The sequence below is a fragment of the Cucurbita pepo genome, chromosome 14 (genome assembly GCF_057944985.1).
Source record: "Cucurbita pepo subsp. pepo isolate OVF chromosome 14, ASM5794498v1, whole genome shotgun sequence".
In the NCBI taxonomy this organism is placed as follows: Eukaryota; Viridiplantae; Streptophyta; class Magnoliopsida; order Cucurbitales; family Cucurbitaceae; genus Cucurbita; species Cucurbita pepo.
In genome coordinates this window covers 6540371-6564821 of record NC_141811.1, presented here as the reverse complement: position 1 = coordinate 6564821, position 24451 = coordinate 6540371, and the positions used below count along the sequence as shown (strand labels likewise).

Sequence of the window (24451 nt, the reverse complement as noted above, 5' to 3'; positions counted from 1 at the left end):
CCTCATAGGGGCTACCTTCAGGAACACGTGGTCACCCACCTCAAATTTGAGGTCCCTTCTACGCACATCTGCATAGCTTTTCTTTCGACTTTGTGCGGTGAGTATCCTCTACTTGATTTTTTGCACCGCTGCGTTGGTGACCTAGACCAACTCTAGTCCCAGTAGTTGCTGCGTGCCTACCTCTTCCCAAAACACTGGTGTTCGAAACCTACGCCCATACAGTGCCTCGAAGGGGGCCATCTGAATGGTCGCTTAAAGGTAGATGTTCATCCCAGCACCCAGAGAAATCGAAGGAGCAGGCTCGCAACATGTCCTCTATAACCTGGTTCAGCCTTTCGGTCTGTCCGTCCATTTGAGGATGGAACGTTGTACTGAACCTCAACTGAGTTCCTAGTGCCTTCTGAAGACTCCTCTAGACCTGAGAGGTGAACCTGGTGTCCCGGTCTGATACTATGGACACTGGTACCCTGTGCAGGCGTACTATCTCCTTGATATATAACTGAGCCCACCAATCCACTCGATATGTGGACTTTCTTGGAATGAAGTGGCCCGTCTTAGTTAGTCTGTCTACAATTACCCAGATGATGTTGAAACCCTGCTTTGTTTTTGACAAACCCGAGACAAAATCCATACAGACTGCTTCCCATTTCCACTGAGGAACGTTCAGGGGCTGTAGCAATCTTGCTCGGCGCTGCCTCGGGGCCTTCACCTGCTGGCAGGTCAAGCAACGGCTTACAAAATCCGCTATGTTCCTATTCATTCCAGACCACCAATAATATCTTTTCAGATCCTGATACATCATCGTACTTCCAGGGTGGAACACATAAGATATATCATGGGCTTCGGTCATAATATCTTTTAAGATTCCCTCGTCCCGGGGAATGCACAGGCGGTTTTGCCATAGCAGACCCCCGTCTGAGGAGATAGAATACCCTATTGGCCTCTCTGTCTCAGTCCGACTCCACACTTTACTGAGGTGTTCATCCGACCTCTGAGCGTCGATAATTTTCTTTTGTAGGGTGGGCTGTATGGTTAACTGTGCCATCTGAACATTACCACCTTTAACCACCACGTCTATCCCAGCCCTCTTCATCTCATCTTGTAGTATTTCCTGTGTGGAGATCATCACAGAAGTATGCACGGCCTTCCTGCTCAATGCATCAGCTACCACGTTGGCTTTGCCTAGATGATACAAGATCTCTATGTCATAATCCTTTACCAGTTTCAACCATTGCCTTTGTCTCATATTGAGCTCCTTCTGCGTGAATAAGTACTTGAGGCTCTTATGATCAGTGAAGACTTGTACTTTTTCCCCATACAATTAATGCCGCCACGTTTTTAGAGCAAACACTACCGTTGCTAACTCAAGGTCATGCGTTGGGTAGTTTTGTTCATATTCCTTCAGTTGTCGAGAAGCATACGCTATCACCTTACCCTTCTGCATGAGCACACACCCCAAGCCTTTCCCTGATGCATTACTGTACACCACGAGATTACCTGACCCGTCTGGAACTGTAAGGACTGGTGCGGTTACCAACCTCTTCTTGAGTTCCTAGAAACTCTGTTCCCGGGCTGGAGTCCAAGCAAAGGGCTTGCCCTTCTTGGTTAGCTGAGTTAGCGCTGAGGAAATTTTGGAGAAATCCTAGACAAATCTTCTGTAATATCCAGCTAGTCCTAGAAAACTCCTCACCTCTGTGACTGTGGTCGGCTGTGGCCACCTCATCACTACTTCTATCTTAGCTGGGTTCACTGTAATCCCCTTGCTTGACACCACGTGACCCAGAAATGCAACTTCAGACAACCAAAACTCGCACTTAGAGAACTTGGCATACAACTGTTGGGCTCTCAGTATTGTAAAGACTTTTCTTAGGTGTATTTCATGATCTGCCTCTGACTTAGAGTATACCAGAATGTCGTCGATGAACACTATGACAAAGGTGTCTAAGAATTTCTTAAACACTCTGTTCATTAGTTCCATGAAAACTGTTGGTGCATTGGTAAGGCCAAAGGACATAACGAGAAACTCGTAATGTTCATAACGACTTCTGAAGGCTGTCTTGGGTATATCCCTTTCTCTGACCCTCAACTGATGATACCCCGACCTTAGGTCAATTTTGGAGAAGACTCTTGCTCCCTGTAGCTGATCAAACAGGTCGTCAATTCTCGGGAGAGGGTACTTATTCTTTATAGTGACCTTGTTTAATTCCCGGTAATCAATACACAACCGCATGGACCCGTCCTTCTTCTTGACAAACAGAACAGGGACTCCCCAGGGTGATACACTGGGTCGGATGAAACCCTTATCTAACAGCTCCTGTAACTGTTCCTTCAATTCCCTAAGTTCTGCAGGTGCCATCCTGTAAGGTGCCATCCTGTAAAACGCGATTCTCGCCTAGCCAATCCATACCCAAGATGACATCGAAATCTTGCATGCTTAACACTATCAGTGTAGCTTCGATGACACATCCTGATATTGTTACACCACCTCCCTTAACCCTATGGATAGCTAGTAACAGCTAGTGAGCACGGGTAGACACTGATTGGGTAATCTCTAAAAGTTCTTTCTCTAGATGTGCTAGCTCTACAAACTCTTCAGATACAAATGAATGTCTCGAACCCGAATCAAACAATACTAAAGCAAGATGGCCAAATACGAGTAGCGTACCTGTGACAACTGCGTTAGGCTGGTCAGCTTGCCTAGCTATTGTTGCATGGGCTACAGCTCGCCCCTGCTGTTGTTGAGCAGCTTGGCCTCTCTGATGCTGTACTGCAGGCCAGTTGACACGCTGATTATTTCTTTGAGGGCAATCTACTGCAAAGTGCCCTACCTGGCCGCATCTGTAGCAGGCGCCTGTTTATTAGTGCGGCCACGGGGTGGTCTACCAGTTCTGGGGTGGCTAGGGTCATTCACCCTTCCCTAGGCTGCAGCGTGGGATGGTTGAGCTATTCCCAACTGCAGCTTGTCGGTGCGGGGCGAGTCGAGCAGGGTTGCCACTTGAAGGGCTTTCGTATAGACGAAGGATGACTGGGATGCCACATTTCCCCTTAGTTCCTCCCTCAAGCCAGCGATAAATCGTTCGCCCTTCAACTCCTCAGAACTAACACAGGCTGGAGAAAACCTCGCCAATCTATTGAACTCCAAGTCATATTCCTCCACTGATCTGTCTCCCTGTTTCAGTGCGAGGAATGCTGCCTGCATTTTCACTCTGGCAGTGATTGGGTAGTATTTGTAGAGGTACGCATCTATAAACTGACACCATGTAATAAACTCTCCATGTGGTATAATGGTCTTCTGAGCACCCTTCCACCAGAAGTGCGCTTCTCCTTTCAACATATACGTCCCACAATGGACTTCATACTTTGACGGGCAGTTCATAAAATGGAAGGCCGTTTCTATGGCCTTTAGCCAGTTCTCGGTGGCAATGGGATCCACCTTGCCTCCGTCAAAGGAAGGCGGTTTATGCCTCTGGAAATCTCTTAAGTAGCGAGACTCCACAGTCATAGTCCCTGAATCCTTGCCCCCTTGCCCTGTTGACTAATTAGACATCATGGTTTGAATCATCTGGTTCGTCAGAGCCTGATTTTCTATCGACGTCATCATGAACGTCTGAAACATCTCAGTTGTGGGCATGGCTAATGGCTAGCAGGACTGCTGTACACGGGGTTGGACCCGATGGGACCTCCTCGGAGAACGGAGCAGTAGGGGGTGTATCAAGCAGCCTTCAACCCTTGGCCTTCCTTCAGCATCTTTTTGTTCTTGATGGCTGTGGTTCTGTCCTCTCGCTAGTTTGGGGCGTATCCCCAACCTCCTCCTGAAATTCAGGTTGTTCCTCTTCAGGTGTTAGAACTGAGGTATCTTGAACTTCCTCTCTTCTTCCCCTTCTGGGTCCGGGCACTACATATGGTTCGCGTCTCTTTGGTGCCATTATCTACCACAATAGAAAAAGGAACTATGGTTACAATTCATTTGTAGCACATCTCCTAGGTAATGTGCGATTATAATGCCATAGTCGGTCATGGTATACTCTATAAATACTAGCTTAACCTTTGTCTCTATGTTTCCGTCGCGTGGGAACGTCTGGTCGTGAGCGGCATGTGTTTGACGAGCGAAGTCATAGAGGACACGACTCTCTATCCTAAATGTCTATAGGACCTATAACCTGACTGCTCGGATACAAAATTTGTCACGACCCAATATTTTACTACGGATCGTGACTAGCGACAAGACACAAATGCATGAAGTGTTTTAAATATGAAGTAAAGAAAATCCTTAAATTCCAATAAAGTTTTTGGACGACAAAAAGACAAAACAAAATAAATTTCAAAAGTATGCAAACACAAAATAAAGACTGGACTGATGCCCCGGGACAACCCGTTCCTTTGTGACAAACCCCGCCTCCATCACGCCTACCCTTGCCCGATGCCTCGCGCTCCTGAAAAAAAAAAAAGGAAAACATAGCAAGGATGAGTATAAAAATTATACTCAGTAAGCCACCTACTTGTAGGCTATCTTCGCATCTTAATTTAACAGATTCCCACGGTTTCCTAATTCGGTTCTAGGACATTTGGTTCTAATCTTAGTCCCTTGGGGCTTGCCCCCTGGGTTTCAGCGGTTCCTCGTCCTTTCATTAAACGCCTAGAGGTTCCTTCCGCCAAGCTAATGTGGTCGGTATCTCTCTATCAAGTGCTACCTTTACATGGCTATCTGGGACTACATGGTATCTAGCCTAGGGGTGTGCTGAATACCCCTACGCCCATATAGTCCCCCTATGGGGGGAGCGACCCAACCTGTTCCCATGCAGCTAATGGGCTGTACGACGTGGGGACACATTTCCCATGCGAAATGGCTAACCGCTCTCACGCTATCAATCTATGAAGACTCTGAGGTACCTTCTTGCCGTGGTAAACCGTTAAGTTCCTAGGGGAAAATTAAGTCTGGCTGGAGCGACATATCGCTTCTAACAGTAATTCCCTAAGCTTTTCATAGAAATGGGCCCTAGCAATTAACAGAGGGTGCATGCAATCGTCTTCTAACATCATACTATATAATTCTCTCAAACTAGGCATACCGGCTCAACAGGGGGATGACCTCCATCAAGCACCTAGAGCACGAAGTTCGCGCTCAATGGGGCGAATTCATCCATCAAGCACCCGGAACACGGAATACACAATTCGAACATAAATTAAACGCATGCAAACATACAGCGGAAGCTTAAAGCATACAGCAACACTCATGTAATTCACCCAATACAATCATAACAGTTCATCTGACCAATAATTTACATGGAGAGCTAATATGAAGCAAAACTACTAGCATGCATGCAATCCAAGCGAATCCTACAAGTATTTCTTCCTAAATATCGGGTGGTGACTTACCTGGTTGACGCGTGCCCTTTTTGCTAGCGTTTCTTTGCCCATGAGGTGTCCAAAAAACTGATTTCTTTAAATTAGGTCCCTATTCACGTAAAAATAGTATTAGAACTGGAACCGAGACAAAAATTGGGCAACGAGAGAGCAACTGGGCCAAAACGGCCGGTCCACGTGCGCACATGCGCCGACAGTGCGCTGGGAGTGCGAGGTCACGCGCGCGGGAATGCGCCAGTCGCAGGGCGCACGCGCGCCAGCCTCTGCGCAGTCGCAGGTTGACCGGTCCGGTTCGGCTCGCGTTTGCGGTTTGGCCCAGCTTTACAGGTGACACATGTCGTCGCCTTGCTGGAGATGCATTACTCCAGCCGACGGTCGATGCGTGTTCTGCGCCTGTCGCCGCCATCCGCCGCTCGCCAGCCGACCCTTCTTTTTTTTTTCTTTCTTTCTTCTCTATCTTCTGAAATCGGTAACACATTCCCCTTTTTCGATTTTCATATCTTCGACAAAGTTCTAGATCGTGTTACAGGTTACGTCCTAGTATTTTTTTTTTTTGTAATTTTTGCTTGACTACCGGACGAGTTAAGAACGTCGGAAGTTCGCTCACCGTTCTCGGACAATTCTCAGATCTCCACCGTCGGTTTGAGGTCTTGGCCAAACTTCTTCACGGACCGTGCGTGAGTTGTTCCTAGGTGAATATTTCAGCATTTTAGGATTGATTCACGTAGGAAAAACTCAGATTTGAGAAATGTCGTTAAGAAACATTACCTCGCGAAATGTTCTTGGGTCTTGACGGAGCGTCGGCCTCGCTAACCTCTCATTCCTAGTACAAGTCTCGTCTGAAGATGGATTACGATGGTGGTCCGTTAACCTTCACGGCTGACTCCTCTCCAATTTCTCTCTAACTCCTTTCTTTTGCAGGGGATCTGATGGGGTTCTCCTTAGACCCCTATTAGGGCTGGAGGGGCAAAATGACATTTTTGCCCCTCAGTTGACTACCCCCCCCCCCCCCTTTTATTTTTTTTCTGGCGTTACAATGACGTTTCAGAAAAATCATGTCTAGGCCTGCTAGACATGAAATGCCTTAAAATGTACTATAGGGGGATATGACTAGTTGTCAACTTCTCCCTACCCAAGGTTATATACTGTGAGTCATTGTTGTTACTCTCTTGCTTGCTTATATAACGTCTCTTTCAAAAATCTCTCTCTGCCCTCGTTTTCTAAAACTATCTCTTAAATTGAGGCTAGAGGCTTGAGCATACGTTGCTTGGCCGTACGCGACGCAAGAACAAATTGGCTTAGCTCACTTGTCGTTGGAAAGTGAGTGCCGCACAATCGCAAGTCCGCTGCCATCAACAGTGCGATTGTGACAAGTGGTATCAGAGCTTTGTTAACTCTGTGGCATAGCAAAGACCGAAACTATGTCGGCGACAAAGTCGACATCCAAATCACAAGCCGATCGGCTTACTCTAATAGAGGAGGAAATGTTGTTCCTCAAAGAAGTCCCTGACACCATCCGCTTCCTGGAAGAACGGGTGACGGAATTGAATGGAAAAGTCGTACAAATCAACGCAATGGGCAACCGCCTGGATGGGTTGACAATCGCAGAACTAATGTTTCGAGTGGCCTTGCTCGAAGAAAGAGTTGCTCCACGAGCAGCTCAAGACCTTCTGGTAGCCCTGATAGCTCTGTCGCGCACAAGGAGGGACGTGGTGAAGAGTTCGATGTGCTACAAAATACAATGATGAGTTTGTAAAATGGATTAGCTGACGAATTCAGAACAACCATCGATGTCATCCAAGAAAAGATGGCCGACATGAACACCCTAATTGGGGTGACAATGAAAGCCGTGGAGAACGTCATGGCTGTGCAAACTAATATAGGATCCAACAAACTGAAGTTCCTAGACCCCAGACCCTTCAAAGGGAACCGGGACGCCAAAGAGTTGGAGAACTTCATCTTTGATGTCGAACAGTACTTCAAAGCCACAACGACTTGTACCGACGACATAAAAGTGATAGTAACCTCAATGCATCTCATAGATGATGCAAAGCTTTGGTAGCGTACAAAGGTGCAAGACATTGAGAATTGATTGTGCACCATCAACTCGTGGGAAGACCTCAAGAGAGAGTTGAGGGGCCAATTCTTTCTCAAAAACGTAGAACACATGGCAATGGAAAAACTAATAGCCCTGAAACAACTGGAAGCATAAAGAACTATGTCAGACAGTTCTCGACCCTAATGCTAGATATCAGGAGCACATCAGAGAAAGACAAGGTATTTTTCTTTATAAATGGGTTATAACCGTGGGCCAAAACAAAAAATACATGAGAAAAAGGTTCAAGATCTAGCTACTGCAATTGCCAGCGCCGAGAGACTCCAAGACTTTGGGAACGAAGCGAGTTTCCAAAGAAAAACGACACAGGCCCCAAACACTGGGGGCAAAACATATAGACTGCCAAGTCACCGAAATGAAGGCCCCAATAGAATGAACGGAAGTAACGACAGACCAAGTGGGTGGACAGATAGACCTTCTCAGAATAACCAAGCAGGGACGACTCGAGGACCTTACCCTCAAAAAAACTATCCGACGACACCATTACAATGCCTGTTGTGTAAATGCCCCCACAGATTGTCCTACTGTCCTCACCAGGCCTCTCTCAGTGCACTCCAAGTGTCCATTCAAGAGAGCAATGACACAGGAGTCGAGACTACGCCAAACAAGAGGGAAGATCAAGACAACCCCCGAATGGGTGCGCTTAAATTCTTGTCAGCCCTCCAAAGAAAGGCCAACCCAAAGGAGATAATAAAGAAATGGCTCATGTTCGTAGATGCAATAATAAACTCCCAACCAAGCAAGAGCACCTTGATAGATTCAGGTGCGACCCATAACTTCATCGCCGACCAAGAAGCACGAAGATTGGGACTCGCCATAGAAAAGGACTCTGGAAAAATGAAAGCTGCTATTGTGGGAGTTTCTAAAAGAGCTCCCTTCAAATTAGGAACCTGGACAGGAGAAATGGACATTGTCGTGGTCCGCATGGATGACTTCGACGTGGTACTTGGGATGGACTTCCTTCTAGAACACAAAGTTATCCCAATGCCATTGGCGAAATGCTTGGTGATCATCGACCACAACCCCACAGTGATACCTGCAAGCATCAAGCAACCAGGTAATCTTAGAAAGATCTCGGTCATACAATTGAAAAGAGGACTCGCACGAGAGGAACCTACAGTTATGGCTATACCCCTCATGGAAGAAATGACCACTAAGGGAACTGTTCCAAGCAAAATCAAGGAAGTACTAGACAGTTATGCTGACATAATGCCAGAGAGCTTACCACAAACACTACCACCCCGTCGAGGCATTGATCACAAAATTGAACTCCTCCCCGGGGTTAAACCCCCAGCAAAGAACGCATACCGGATGGCTCCCCCTAAGCTAGCCGAATTGAGGAAACAACTAGATGAGTTGTTGATGGCAGGATTCATCCCCCTGACAAAGGCAACTTACGGAGCCCCCGTACTATTTCAGAAAAAGAAGGATGGGGCGTTGCGTCTTTGCATAGACTATAGAGCCTTAAACAAGGTGACGGTACGCAACAAATACCCACTGCCGATAATATCCAACTTGTTTGACCAGCTTCACGGAGCCAAATACTTCACAAAGTTGGACCTACGATCAGGGTACTACCAAGTACGTATCGCCGAAGGGGACGAGCCCAAGACGACGTGTGTAACAAGGTATGGGGCCTTCGAATTCCTGGTAATGCCCTTTGGTTTGACAAACGCCCCAGCTATGTTCTGCACGTTAATGAACCAGGTTTTCCATGAATACTTGGATCAGTTCGTCGTAGTATACCTCGATGACATAGTTATATACAGCACAACCCTGGAGGAGCACAAGGTGCACCTGAAGCTAGTGTTTGACAAGCTGCGGCATAACTAGTTGTACGTCAAGAAAGAAAAATGTGTCTTCGCACAAACATGTATCAACTTTCTTGGACATGTCATCAGTTGTGGACAGATCGGTATGGATAGCGATAAGAATAAAGCTATCCAAGAGTGGAAAATTCCTACTTCAGTATCCGATGTGCGATCCTTTCTAGGATTGGCAAACTACTATAGGTGTTTGTCGAAGGGTTTTCACGAGGAGCCACCCCATTAACAGAACTTCTAAAGAAAGACGACCCTTGGTCGTGGTCAAATGAATGTCAAATGGCCTTTGAAGATCTGAAGGCAACCATGACGAAGGGTCCTGTCTTCGGATTAGTAGATGTTACTAAACCGTTTGAAATAGAGACGGATGCTTCCGACTTTGCCCTAGGTGGTGTCCTTATTCAAGAAGGTCACCCCATCGCTTATGAAAGTCGGAAGCTCAATGATGCTGAAAGGAGTTACACTGTCTCCGAAAAAGAAATGTTGGATGTGGTCTATTGCCTACGAGTCTGGAGACAGTACCTCTTGGGATCACAGTTCGTAGTGAAGATGGATAACAGCGCCATTTGCCATTTCTTCGATCAACCAAAATTGACGACAAAACAAGCCCAATGGCAGGAGTCATTGGCTGAATTCGACTTCAAATTCGAACACAAGGCATGAAAGAGCAACCAAGCAGCCGACGTGCTGAGTCAGAAGGGCGAACATGCAGCCCTGTGTATGTTAGCCCATATTCACTCAAGTAAGATCGATGGATCGATGCGCGACATCATCAAAGAACATTTACATAAAAATCCATCGGTCAAAGCCGTCGTTGAACTAGCCAAAGCTGGGAAGACACAACAGTTTTGGATCAAGGGAGACCTTCTAATTACAAAGGGAAACCGATTATACGTTCCAAGAACAGGAGAACTGAGGAAGAAGCTCATTCATGAATGTCATGATACCTTATGGGTCGGACACCCTAGGTGGCAACGAACATACGCCTTAATAAAAAAGGGGTACTTCTGGCCAAATATGCGAGACGACATCATGCAGTACACCAAGACATGCCTCATCTGCCAACAGGACAAAGTCGAGAAAGTAAAAGTCTCGGGACTCTTCGAACCTCTACCCGTGCCAACAAGACCTTGGGAAGTGTATCTCTGGACTTCATAACACACCACCCAAAAGTCAGAAAATATAACGCCATCTTGGTTATTGTAGACCAATTCTCGAAATACGCGACGTTCATTCCCACACCCAAATTATGTTCAGCTGAACTAACAGCCCAACTATTTTTCAAACACATTGTGAAGTTATGGGGCATACCATCGAGAATCATTAGCGACAGGGATGGTAGATTCATCGGCACATTCTGGACCGAGTTATTCGCATTCTTGGGAACAACTTTAAACATCCCCTCGAGCTATCATCCTCAAACCGATGGACAAACGGAACGGTTCAACTGCTTGCTAGAAGAGTACTTACGTCACTTCGTCGATGCTCGCCAGAAGAACTGGATACAACTGCTCGATGTTGCCCAATTCTGTTTCAATTGTCAGACGAGTTCGTCTACGGGAAAGAGCCCCTTCGAAATTGTAAGTGGACGACAGCCGGCTTTACCCCATATTATTGATCATCCTTATGCAGGAAAAAACCCTCAAGCTCAAAATTTCACCAGCGAATGGAAGCAGACAACAAATATAGCCCGAAAATATTTGGAGAAAGCTTCCAAGCATATGAAGAGGTGGGCGGACAAGAAGCGTCGCCCCCTCCAATTCCGAGCAGGAGACCAAGTTCTCATCAAGTTGAGACCAGAACAGATCAAATTCTACAACCGAAAGGACCAAAGACTAGTTCGAAAATATGAAAGCCCGGTTGAAGTCCTTAAAAAAATCAGGGATACTTCCTACAGAGTTGCGCTACCCACATGGATGAAAATTCACCCAGTAATTCATGTGAGCAACTTGAAGCCCTATCACCCTGACCCAGATGATGACCAGCATAGATCTGAAACAAAGAGACACCAAAGAAGTAGAAGAGATCCTAGCCGACAGAGTTAGGAAGATAGGAAGACCCGTATGGACGATTCGCGAATTCCTTGTCAAATGGAAAAATCTCCCTACGGAGGAAACTAGCTGGGAACGTGCCGAACCAGGTTTGAAAGTAGTCGGTTGACAAAGACGTCAACCATTTAGGTGGGGGAGTATGTCACGGTCATGCTCGCCCAAGGCGTGTTGCCCATGACAAGCCAAACCCTTTATGTCTTTCCATGTTCTAGTATTTTCCTTCTGTATTTCTAGGGAGTATGACGTTTTGGAAAAATCATGTCTAGGCCTGCTAAACATGAAATACCCAGAATGTACTATAGGGGGATATGACTAGTTGTTAACTTCTCCCTACCCAAGGTTATATACTGTGAGCCGTTGTTGTTACTCTTTTGCTTGCTTATATAATGTCTTTCAAAAATCTCTCTTTCAAAAATTTCTCTCTGCCCTCGTTTTCTAAAACCTTCTCTTAAACTAAGGCCAGAGGCTCGAGCATACGTCGCTTGGCTGTAGGCGACGTAAGAATGAATTGGCTTAGCTCACTTGTCGTTGGAAAGTGAGTGCCACACAATCGCAAGTCCGCTGCCAGAATGAATTATAATAATGCCCCTATTATGAGATTTGTGATGAATGATGTTTTATACACTTTCCGTTGTGTTAGAAAGGAGGATGGGCTATTGTAATATGTGCTCTAAGTGATTGATGGATGTTATCTCCCTGTTGAGTTTGTTTTCTTGTATGTGTGCACGATATAAGTACGTGTTAGCTCCAAGTGTTTGACTATGTATTCTCCTTGTAGAGCGTGTTTATCTGCACAGAGCTAGGGTGTTAGAGTTAGGTTGGCTAGATAATGACCTAGGTTAAGACACCTCCAATAAACTGAGCACCTTAGAATCGTGAGCGACAGTCAGATCCATCCTTGAACATTAAAGCAAATTAAGAGAAAATCCAAAAGAGGGATGGTGCTTGTAGCCTTTAGGCAATGGCTTTAATGATATCAAGAACTGCATGGTTCTTGGCTTTCCTAGCTACTTCCATTCTTTAAATCATTAATACACGTTGCAAGATAAAGACATCCAACAAAACCCTCTCGAAACAAAGAAACAAAATTCTTAATGTTGAAGAAGACATGAGAGAGATCATGCGAAGACACGAGAAGAAGAAGAAGAAGAAAACAAAGAAATTACAATTATTTCAGCAATTAAAATGGTTGAATTGGAAGGGTGGAACGTGCATATGGAAGTGGGGTTGGTAGGTTACATCGGCCTGTTGGCTTTCCTATTCTGGTGGTGCAGTTGCAGACATCATTCAATATAATTACAACAAGCAGCCATATATTATATATATACCTGCCACACGCAGCTAACACAAAACACTGAAATCACGCCATGTGAATTCCAATAACAACAAAAATGTTAAACCACTTTGTTTTTGTTCGCACAAGGAGTCAAACCAAAACAACCGTACATGTGATGCCAAAAACAAAGTAATGATAATAATAAAGGGACAATTTAAAGAAAGAAACCTAACTAGCCACATTTTCCCTCCATCGATTGTTTTTAGCTCGTTCTGATCTCTTCACACTTTGGCTCGTTACATATTGTCGTTAGTCACATAGTTTTAAGCGCATTTGTTAGGAAGAGATTTTCATACCCTTATAAGAAATGTTTCGTTCCCTTTTCCAACCGATGTGTGATCTCACACTCCAAGTTATGAAAATTCAACAAATGTGGAAAAGAATCGAAAATTGGTTTGGAAAAAGGGAAATTTTGACGAAGAAGTTGAATGCACAAGTGACAGCACGTGAGAGAGAGATTTTAGGAATTTTTTAGCTGCAAGTAAAGCTAGCTCGGAAAGGCACGGATCATCCAAATAAGTAATCACATGTACTTTAGGCAAGTAATACTTATAGGGATCGCTAGGATGTGCTCGCATGCGAGCAGTCCTTACCTTAGGTGGTAAGAAAATGCATGTTAAAGACTCCATAAAGGCGTTTTTGGATGAGTATGAATTGTATGTATGTTATGGTAAAATTACTGTTATGTCCTTATGTTGAGATTTATGAGAAACGTGTGTTAGGTATCATGCTTAGCTAGAAAGAGAATATGATCACTAAGTTGGGCAAATGTGGATGAGTACGTTATGTATGATGTAAAAAATCACAAAAATGTCCTTGTGATAAGATTCGTGATAAATGTTGTTTTATATGTTTTTCATTGTGTCAGAAAGAAGGATAGACTACTTTGATCTGTGCTTCGGGTGATTGATGGATGCTATTTTTCCGTTGAACTTGTTTGCTTGTATGTATGCATGATATAGTATTTGTTAGCTCTAGGTGTGTACTCCTTGTAAAACGTGTTTATATGCACAAAGCTAGGGCATTAGAATTAGGTTGGCTAGACGATGACCTAGGTTAGGAGCCCTCCAATAGACTGAGCACCTTAGGATTGTGAGCAACGGTAAGAGTGTCTAAACCCTAGTGCTCCTAGACTAAGAAAGACTTGAGGAGTCAAAACAAAGCAACCTAGAGTCATAAGCCCGTGTTAAACCACCTAACTGCCTTCAGAATCCAATAAACCTTCTCAACTTCGAGATATGACCAAGACCAAATTTAAATTATGGATTAAGTGCTTAGGTGATCAATAGGTATCTCTGTAACAAAGCATGCGTGAAAGAACTCAGTTAAGATTAGGGCACCACAGCTGATGCAGTTTACACGTTGACCTAAGTCAAAATATTTCCCGTAGATCTAGTACCCCAGAATCATGAGCGGTGATCAAAGGTCAAGATCTGAGTACACCTAGGGACTTGGATTAGCCCCAAGGAGCTAACTTCGAGTGTTCCAAAAATGAGAGATGAGATTTAAACCACCTAGAAGCCCCTAAGAATCTAGTAAACCTCCACGGAAACCGAAGATGACCAAGGTGGTTCTTCAGGCTAATAGTAGTGTGACAGTGTCTTCAAACCCTCCACTGCCTTTCCTAACGAGTTAGGCTCAAGGTGGTTAGGTTAGTGTGAGATTCAGCTTCGTGGAATGGCCAGTGGTCTCTTCAATAGGGCAACTGTGCTATAAACCCTTTCCTGAGAGGGGAGCGTAGGACCACGTCCGATAACCTAATAGCTGGTTAGGACATAGGGATCGCATGTCCCAAACTTAGGTGACTTTATGATCCTTAGGGATGGGCTAGCCAACCTCACTTGGATGATGTTTAGACTAGAAATCACCATATTATCTCATCATAATTTTATGAGGTCTCGCCTCAATTAAGATCACCGGTCATTCATTGCGTAAGCGAAGTAAGCTTCCATGGTCAAAGATCATAAAGATTGTAGCAACTCAGCAAGACAAAGGTAACCTCTAGACTGTTAGCAGTTGGTACGGTGTCAATAGAGCTTCCGCTTTCCTTTCCACTTCAGTACAAATACCGTCGAGTCAAGCCTAGGGTGGTTAGGCTTGTGTGACCAATAGTTTAGTTGGATTGTCCTGCACAGTGTCACAGTCATACTTCTTCAACCTTGCGACATCGTGATCTTGGCACGCTCATGACAAACCTTAAGAGGGAACTCAAGTCTCATTCACATTTTTTGCCCAACTTTGTGCCTTCATTGAACCGACAACGAGGTTTGTCTTCACCAACCGAACACAACTTGTGCAGAATCCAAACTTGTTCGGCCACTCATGCGTGCATGTTCAATCGTGTGCGACACAACAACATCACATCTCATCATCATCTTGGTTCCCAACAACATGACTCATGGGTCGTGATGTCATTTCATGTTTCGGGACAGCTCGACCATCTTTACTTGCTCAGACACATCCGTTGGAAACGGACCTATGTGTCAATCTTCTCATCCCAACATTTCGAACATCCATCCATATGGGTTCTCTCGAGCATCAGACTCTTCAAGTCCATGCTAAACCATTTGTGACATACGTTTCGGATTGCGGGAGAATAATCCAACCCTTGACACATGGGTTGGGGTGCAATACTGACACATATATTACATCTAGAACTGTCCTTGAAAGACTCTTTTCAAAGGAAGATGCCCGAGATGCTCGCTCACGCTGTGTCACGTATGTGCCATAGGGTAGCTCGCTTAGGCCATAGGGTCCAGACGTGGTGGAGAGCTAACACCATGTCTCCCCCTAAGGTACATTTTGAGCATTTTCAATGCTTCTCGCATAGATGTCATAGCGAACAGTCATTTGGTGTTGTAGAGCATTCGTTCGATGTTCGGTTGACACCAACTTTGGCAAGCATTCATATTTCATATGAACAAACTTTACTCCAAAATCGTATCTCCAAATTTCCTTCAAAAAGCTGACTTTCGAGGTTAAGGATTGGGCCCTACCCGACCCTTCAACAAGCCTATCTTTGACACTTGTATCTACTTGTGGCCCTTGTCTGGTTTATGCTTCATCTTCTCTTCAATGTCCATTTTGTGTGGTACGTTAGATGATGCACCATCCTCCTTAGTTGCATCATGGCACTCGTCTAGACCCTCGCATGGCCGGATAGGCGCCACTTGAGGGTTGCTGCTTCTCTTGTCGCAACATGAGGGTCATAACCTACTCTCATCATAGTTAAATTATGACACACAACAAATTTGTCCTAAGAGGGGAAATAGAATTATATGGTAGTCTTAGTAACTTGCAAGCACAAAGGATCGCTCCCCCAATCTTAGGTGACTAGATGGTCTTGTGGATAGGGTTCACTAGCTAACCTCTCATGGATGATGAGAGCATGCTAGCACACACACCACATTGTCCCACCATAGATAGAGTTTTACGACGTAGCACCTCGACCCAGGACACTGGTTACGACGTAGCACCTCGACCCAGGACACAAGTAGTTCTCATTTCATGATTTACCTTGCATGAAATGTGAATGTTGATTGATGTATTGATAGTGTTTAGATTTAGCTAGTTTTGTATTGTGAAAGGGAGTCATGGTTTAGTAAGCTACTAAATGCTACTATATGCATGAAAATGATTTTGCTATGTATTTAAAGTTTTCCAACGTTATTTTCCACATGAATGTTGATTTCAATGAAGCACCTAAACCACAAACATTATAAATGGATTTTGTTTCTCATAAAATTTTAGGTGAAGGCTCAATATGACATGATACAATCCTGTATGGTATTTAGTGGTCATGGATTATGACAGGAGACTAAATCAAGAGTGGGCGTAAAATGACCAAAATGCTCCTATAATTATATACCATTGACTTATAACCAAAGTGACCTCTAAATGGCATGAAATTTGACAAAGAGTCTTATGTCATGGTTTAAAAGGATTATACAAATTTATAAAGTAACACATCATAGGGTCTTTATGTCATGAAATTTGTGACCATAACACATGCCTAGACTATATAGGTTAGTATAAGATATTTCTATTTAATTTTTACCTATGTCTATTTTAATTTTTCCATTAATTTATTTTAAAGACCTTTTATTAAACATGTAATTTCATGATTATTTCCGCATAAAATAGTTATGTTATATATACGGTAGAGATTTAAGTTAGTAAAAATCTAGAGTCATTACATCTATTCTATCTGCTTACATGCTTCCTCAGAAAAATCCCTAAGACCCAACCTATGATTACACCGATTCTGAATTTTGAATGAGAATAGAGATTTCAAGATTCCTCTTATTTGTACGACATCTCTAAAAAAAAAAAGAATCATCTTTATCAAGAACATTTTCAATTTCATCCAATTGGGAGGTAAATTAAGATAAATTAAAAAAGTTATATAAGGAAAGAAGTTTGGATGTAAAAAATGAAATTTAATTGGGTTGTTTGTCTGTTGTACAGTATTTTATATTTTTTTACAGAGGGAAGGCATACGTTTTGTGTGGGTTTGTTGGAGCTTTTATGGAATCTGCATCCAAATAAATAAATAGAAGAAAAGAAAAGAAAAGAAAAGAAAAGGGGTTTGGGTTTGGGTTTGGGTTTGGGTTTGGGCGGAGAAAGCAGAGAGATGGAAGAAGAAGGATCAGAAAGAGGAAGGGGAAGTCCAACAACATACTGCGTCACTGGTGCCACAGGCTTCATCGGCTCTTCCTTGGTTAACCTTCTTCTTCAAAATGGGTATAACGTCCATGCCACTCTTCGACACCCAGGTTTGTCACCTTCTTTTCTTTTTTTTCTTTTTTTTTTTTTCTTTTTTTATGATGGGACTAATTGTTTTTATCTACTCGAATCTTAGAAAATTTGTTGTAAATCTCGAAACTTCAAGAGACTGTAATACATACTCGAACTTTCAATTTTAGAAACAATTCATGTAATTATTAGACTGAAATCTTTTTTTTGAATTATCAAATTTTCAAGTTCACTTTGAGTGGTTTCATACTTTTTAAATATAAAATTGAAAATTTTAATAATAGAAAAAGAAGATGTAGCGATCATCAAATTAATGGAATGATATGATCAGCCCGAATTTTGATCTATAAATAAAGTAGATCGATTCTTCGTTCACATATTATATGATATAGATGATGATGAATTTTTTGATCCGGTCGAACCATCAAATTCTAATTTTAGGTTGGATATCGAGTGCATTATATTTAAATGTTTAAGATGTTATATTTTTTACTAGAATATTAACGTCACATGTAATTATGTTGTTCGAAATAAATTTTTAGGGGTTGTTAAGTACTTAATAAAATCTTTTTATCCACCAGCAAAGTCTTTAAAGCTATTATCTTTATGGACGAACACGGACCGTTTACAACTGTTCAAAGCCGATCTACGAGAAGAAGGAAGCTTTGATGAAGCTGTAAAAGGGTGTGATGGTGTATTTCATGTTGCTGCTTCAATGACTTTCAATGTTGATCAACAAGACAATATTGGTAAGCTCTTTTAATATAAGAAGATGAGATAATTGAATGAAGCAAAGACTTATGTTTTCCTCTTAATAACTTTCGAAGAGGAATATGTTCAAACAAATGTGATCAACCCGGAAATTAAGGGGACCATCAACGTGCTTAAGTCATGCATGAAATCTAGATCAGTGAAGCGAGTCGTTCTCACGTCGACGATTAGTACTCTTACTGGTAAAGATGCAAATGGAAAACGAAAGCGTTTTGTTGATGAATCATGCCAAACTTTTGTAGATCAAGTTTGGAAGAACAAACCAAGTGGCTGGGTAAGTGACGTATATCATTTGGCTAATTTGAAACTCTACTCTAACTCTAATTCTCTTTGGTTGTTATAGGTGTATGCACTTTCAAAGCGTCTAAGTGAGGACGCAGCATTCAAATTTGCATATGAAAATGGTATTGATATCGTTTCAGTAATTACAAGCACAGTTTCTGGTCCATTCCTCACTTCCAATGTCCCATCAAGCGTTCAAGTTCTCATGGCACCAATAACAAGTAAAAATCTTTCTACATTTTTTTTTTATTATTATTATTCAACTACATAGATAAGCTAGCCAAAACAACTTTGTAATGTCATTTTCTCTCTGGTGATTTGAAAATCTTAAAGTAAATTAAACGAAATGAAATGATGAACCTAATCAATTTCACAGGAGATCCCAACTTCCTTAAAATAGTATCAACGGTGAACGAAAGAATAGGATCAGTTGCAGTGGTTCACACCAAGGATATATGTAGAGCTCACATCTTCCTAATGGAGCACATGAAGGCCAAAGGTCGATATCTATGCTGTGTCGGAAGCTATACATTGTCAGAGTTGACCGAACGACTATCACGACAGTGTCATGTGAAGTTGGAAAGGTAGTATTGGGTTGGAGCAGCAAAATCGGATGCAGGGACGTAGGGAAATTGACATGGTTTTGTTGTTTGTTGTGCAGATGTGTTGATGAGAAGCAAAATTGGATGCGTTCTGAGGTTGGAAACAAGAAATTGAAAGATTTGGGGTTCGAGTTTGAGCATGGAATAGATGATATAATAAAGGACACAATTAGTTCTTGTGTTCAGTGTGGCTTTATATCTCTTACTTAGAACCAATTTGGGTTTTGTATGACTTACAATGAATCAAATTTTCTTTGGCCCAACTTCCCACAATGGACTTAGGTTAAATTGGCCTTTGGGCTAAGTCATGTTAAACCCAATTGACTCTTGACCTAATTATAAAGTGGTTTATGTTCCATATTGGTTGAAATTATTTTTCCGGTAAATAAAAATCGTAATAAATTAGTGTTAAAATATTGTACCACTTTCCACAATGGTATGATATTGTCGACTTTGAGCATAAGCGCCTCATGGCTTTGCATATTGTCGACTTTGAGCATAAGCGCTCTCATGGCTTTGCTTTGGGCTTCCCAAAAGGCTTCATACCAATGGAGTTAGTATTCCTCACTTATAAACTCATGATCATTCCCCAAATTAGCCGATGTGGGACTTCCATCATCCAACAGGGAATTCCTGCACCACTGGACGGCAAAAAGCTAAGTTTAGTACATAATTGATTGATGGCATAAAGTATAAACAAATTATATGGGAAGAAATATGAGTAATTCTTCATTTATTTATTTATTATTATTATTTTGAAAGTAAAGTGAAGAGAGGGGTTAAGAAAAACATGGGAGAGGCATCTCGAATGGAGTTGTCATGCATGAAGTTACATGGTGCCAACCAAACATACCTCATCTAAATCACTATTTCCAATAAAAGGGAGAAATAGTCAAACTTCTAAAATATTAACACTATAATTTTATACTCTTATCCATTAATTAATTAATTAATATATATATATATATATTATCAGTAAATCTAACACTAATTTATAGAGCAAAGATTAAATTATCGACTATGGCAATTGATCATTTTTCTTGCATGTAGATTATCTTAATTTTCTAAAATCATTCCATTGCAACTCGATTAATTAACAAAACTATTTTTATTTTATTTTTAATGTATTATCCACAGCAGTAACATTATTTTTATTTGTGTTTGTAGTTTTATTTATTTATTTATTTGGTTGAAAAGATCCGATAATAAGATATTTTACTTTATATTTATGACATCCAAATGGGTCGAAAAAGAGAACAAAGCATTCCACAAAAACTTGTTTTAAAACGATAAAACATTAGGTGTACTTAAACAATTAGCATTTTGAATTGAGAGAGAAAGGGACCGTGGGCTTCTCGCATATAGCCCTTTTGCGCCAAGCCTATAGGCTGTTCTGGACGGTGACATGCAACAAAGACAGCCTCAAATATGCTTCCGCCACCAACAATATGACACAGACACCGACACGGACACACCTGAAACGCCCTCGTTCTCTCCTCTCATCATTTTGAATTTTGAATTTTCTACTAAAATTCCCACAATAATTTGCTTCATGCTTTGCAAATTACCACAAAACATGGAAGCAAAGCTCTAGGATTCAACAAATAAAGCTCTTCTATATTTGAATGCAACCCAACTTTCCCCGCCAATGAATCAAACCCCGTTTGTCCAGCCATTTCTTGTATGTTCTCCAATGGCCTATGAACTCTCCCTGCAATCACCCTGCATACAATCATCGCCTTCCTCGTTATCGCCTCGTCCCGTCCCGACATCTCGATCGAGTTGAATGCTCTTGCGCTCGTAGAAGTTGTGAACACGCCTATCCCTTCTTTCATCTCTGTCTTTGCTGAGAACCCATTACGTATGATTCTGCACACGCAGCATTTCTCCGACATGCAGAGGCTGGAGGAGCCATTGAGGCCAAGCGAGCACGCGACAGTCGTGCCGTAGAATCGCAGCAGCTCGTTCCCGTCTGCAATGCACCGTGGGTGCTTCTTTGGGAGCTTGCTGGCTTTCATTTTGACTGTCTCACGATACTCCTCGAATCGGGCTAGTGTTCGTTGCATATTGTGGACTTTCACCACTCTTTCTATTCTACCACTTTGATTCTCTGATTTTAACCAGCTTGTTCTGCATATTATCTCCACGATTTTCCTTGATGAATCTCCTTCCACAAGCTCTGTTACTGCAAATTTCATGAGTTTTAGATTTAAAACAAATACCCAGAAAATTGAATTAAGAATTTTTGTTGCATACCAGCATGATTTGAAAGATGATGTGCTTCAGCAGAATCCCATTTGTTGAACTGCTCGCCACATTTATGGCAAGTAACCGTCGAACAAGACCCATTCCCAATATCCTCTGTTTTCAAAGAGACTCTGTTCCTCACTCCGCCGCCGCCAGATTTATGAGAGCTTCCGAATCCGTCTCTTAATGGGAACTTTCTTGAAGAAGGCCTCAATGGGTAGCCACCAGGGCCGGGCGTGCCTGGTGTAAGAGTGCCGACGAAGGTGGAAGTAATGTTAGCACCGGCGTGAGGATCGGCGGCAGGCACATCTTGGGGGAAACCGGTATGGAAACCGGTGATTTTGAGCTCGCATCTAGAGTTGTTGAGAATGACTTGGTGGGTTATTGGGTTGAGAAAGTCGCTGCTGCCAATGGATCTTGGACTGCAACTTGGGGGCTTGTCGAAATGCCTCTTGCTGGTGCCGCCATGGATGACATCTTTGAGATTCGCTATGGACCTTGAACAGCCTGATCTTCCTCCTCCCCCTGTTTTTCTTGTCAAAATTGAACCCAAATTCTTCCTGGTTTTTGGGTCATGGACTTCTGATGGGTCTGATTTGCAGTACAAAGATTTCTTCAAGGACACCCAAACTGTTGGCATATTTGATTTTCTTCACAGATAACAAAACCCCATTTCTTCAAAGATCACTATTCTCTTGAGCTACAAGGAAGAGAGTTTTTCTTTCTTTTTTTTTTCTTTCTTTTTTGGGCATTTTGGGGGGGGAGAATTCGGAGGGGATGTGGGAAATTCAACGCAAATTCCTGGATCTCTTTTGTTTTCATTTATGATGATAGGCTCGTTTTTTAAAAAGTTTTTTTTTTTTTTTTTTTTTTTTTTTTTCTGGACCTTTTGCAAATGATTTTAATATAAGTAGGGGGTGAAATTACCTTTATGCCTTTGTTCATAGGGTAATATGGTGTAGAAGTACCCTAAGTTATCTTGGAAATATTTTACCCAATTGAGGCTAAAAAAGGTTAGAATTTTTTTTTTTTGATAATTTATAATATTTACCGATTCCTTTTAGGACATTTAAGTAATACTCATTTATTTAGACTCTAAGACCCAAGAACATTTGGTCAAAACAAGTTTAGGAGCATCAAGTTGAGCCTAAAACTATAAGTGAGTTTATTGTTGTTACGAATGTTAGGAATCACAGATCTCCACAATAGTATGATATTGTCCACTTTGAACATAAGCTATCATGGCTTTGCTTTGGGTTTCTCGAAAAGGTCTCGTCCCAATGGAGATAGTATTATTTGATTATAAACCCATGATCATTCCTTAAATTAGCCGATGTGGGACTTTCATCCAACACCTCCCTTTGAACAAAGTACGTCTCCCCCTTAATCGAGGCTCGAATCCTTTTTCTTTTGGAGTCTTTGTCATTTTTTACTATGTCTGCCTCGATTCCTTTTTCTTTTGGAGTCCTTTGTTCGACATTTGAGGATTCTATTGACAGGGCTAAGTTTGCTTTATTTTGGGCTTACCCAAGAGGCCTCATATCAATGGAGATAGTATTTTTTGATTATATGAATAACACGTAACTTGTAACCTATGTATGTGTTATTATTTATGATATAACATTCTAATGTATTTTTTGCTTTTATTGATTCATGTTTGTTATGTTAATACATGGCTTTGTGAGAAACAATAGTGTATCGTGTATGATAAGCATGAATGAAATACCACTGAATATGTATGCAAGTCTCCTAGGGAATTTAGTATTTGGTGCATCATCTCATTGAACCATGATTTTTAATGTAAGGTCTCATGCATGTTATGTGTCACGTGAGCATGAATTACTCCTCCAATATTTACATATGAACGTTACACCACGATATTATAAGCACTCCTTTTTTTTTCCCTATTAATTATCATCATGGTGAATGTGAGCTAGCCCATTGTCAAACATAAGAGTTACATATACAAGTTTGCCTAATGGTTCATGTGCACATAAAGGAATTGTTATAAAGAATCACTACAAGGGAAGTAAGATTCGGATTATCTTGGTGATCGAATATTTCAAGGCAAGAACATTGTTTGAGATTTGAATCACTCCACAGGCAAGATCGATCATATCTAGCTTGAATGATTCTTGTTGATCAAATATCTCAACGCAAGAACACTTGTTTGAGATTCAAATCACTTCACAAGCAAGATTGATCATGTCGAGCTTGAATGATTCTACATGCAACCTAAACTACATAGAATTGCAAAAAAAACTTAGTCATTAGCTAAAGAAAGCACAAATGTTTTTTTTACTACATTTTCCAAGTCTACTTACAAATACAACATACATGTCTTTATGTAGCCTCAAAATGAAACTATCAAAAGATATCCCAATAATTGTAATATTCATATTTTATGGTCATAATTAACCATGATGTAAATGTAACCGGAAGTAATAAAATGTCTTAAAATACATTAATGAAATACAATAACTCTAAATTACTCTAAATTGTAATCCACCCAAAATTTATAACAATGAAACTTCATTCTTCTTAAATGTGACATGAATTGAAATATCTTTTAATAATTTTAATAGCATTTCCTTCGCATATTCATTGAAATATATGGTAGGATTGATAGTTCTTAGTTCTATCAAACTCTCATGACATGCAAAGAGAATTGAAAGAAGATTCAATCAACCCGTTGTTGCATCTAGAAGATGGAGGGAATCTCAGCACCAAAAGGGGGAAGTGCCAAGAATTTGAATTTTAAGAGAGTAAGATGGTGTTGACTCGTGAAGGGAGGGGCATGAATGTCTTTTCACATTAATGAGGTCTAGAAATATATATATTTGAAAATGGGTTAATTTAAAAAAAAAAAAAAAAAAAAAAATGACAGCTCATTTACTATTATATTGGGAACTCCAAAACCATGAGCCAAAGGAAAACATCTTCCATGTGTGCTCAAAAAAAGAAAAACAGTGGAATTAAAATTTAATATATTAATTTGTACACATGGAGACAGAGGAAAAGAAAAGGATAGGGCAAAGAGCGTAGTGTTTTTTTTATTAATAACTATTGCACAGGTCGGAGGGATCCTACATTATTCCCCCCAT

General features: G+C 41.7%; 3 protein-coding genes across 3 annotated transcripts; 1 reads left to right on the top strand and 2 right to left on the bottom strand.

The window, feature by feature from the left end:
* Positions 1-2917: 2917 nt before the first annotated feature.
* Positions 2918-3502, bottom strand: LOC111810432 (uncharacterized). The gene has a single exon (XM_023697138.1). The coding sequence runs from the start codon at positions 3500-3502 to the stop codon at positions 2918-2920; it is 585 nt and encodes a 194-aa protein (XP_023552906.1).
* A 13767-nt stretch (positions 3503-17269) lies between these two features.
* LOC111810302 (NAD(P)-binding Rossmann-fold superfamily protein) lies at positions 17270-19470 on the top strand. Its single transcript, XM_023696995.2, has 6 exons — positions 17270-17465; positions 18027-18194; positions 18273-18490; positions 18560-18719; positions 18875-19082; positions 19160-19470. Exons 1-6 carry the CDS (start codon positions 17324-17326, stop codon positions 19308-19310), a joined length of 1047 nt encoding a protein of 348 aa, XP_023552763.2. The 5' UTR covers positions 17270-17323; the 3' UTR covers positions 19311-19470.
* A 934-nt stretch (positions 19471-20404) lies between these two features.
* Positions 20405-22159, bottom strand: LOC111810069 (uncharacterized). The gene is made up of 2 exons (XM_023696623.2): positions 21357-22159; positions 20405-21285 (listed from the first exon to the last, which is right to left on the bottom strand). The coding sequence occupies exons 1-2, from the start codon at positions 21985-21987 to the stop codon at positions 20651-20653; spliced, it is 1266 nt and encodes a 421-aa protein (XP_023552391.2). The 5' UTR covers positions 21988-22159; the 3' UTR covers positions 20405-20650.
* Positions 22160-24451: the final 2292 nt, after the last annotated feature.

What these genes read in the sequence shown, in the direction of transcription:
- LOC111810432 (XM_023697138.1), bottom strand. Translation starts at nt 3,502, where the DNA reads ATGACTGTGGAGTCTCGCTACTTAAGAGATTTCCAGAGGCATAAACCG.
- LOC111810302 (XM_023696995.2), top strand. Translation starts at nt 17,324, where the DNA reads ATGGAAGAAGAAGGATCAGAAAGAGGAAGGGGAAGTCCAACAACATAC. An exon ending in TGCCACTCTTCGACACCCAG is followed by an intron (nt 17,466 to 18,026) that starts GTTTGTCACCTT and finishes TTTATCCACCAG; the next exon opens with CAAAGTCTTTAAAGCTATTA. An exon ending in TCTCATGGCACCAATAACAA is followed by an intron (nt 18,720 to 18,874) that starts GTAAAAATCTTT and finishes TCAATTTCACAG; the next exon opens with GAGATCCCAACTTCCTTAAA.
- LOC111810069 (XM_023696623.2), bottom strand. Translation starts at nt 21,987, where the DNA reads ATGCCAACAGTTTGGGTGTCCTTGAAGAAATCTTTGTACTGCAAATCA. An exon ending in TCATCTTTCAAATCATGCTG is followed by an intron (nt 21,286 to 21,356) that starts GTATGCAACAAA and finishes TGAAATTTGCAG; the next exon opens with TAACAGAGCTTGTGGAAGGA.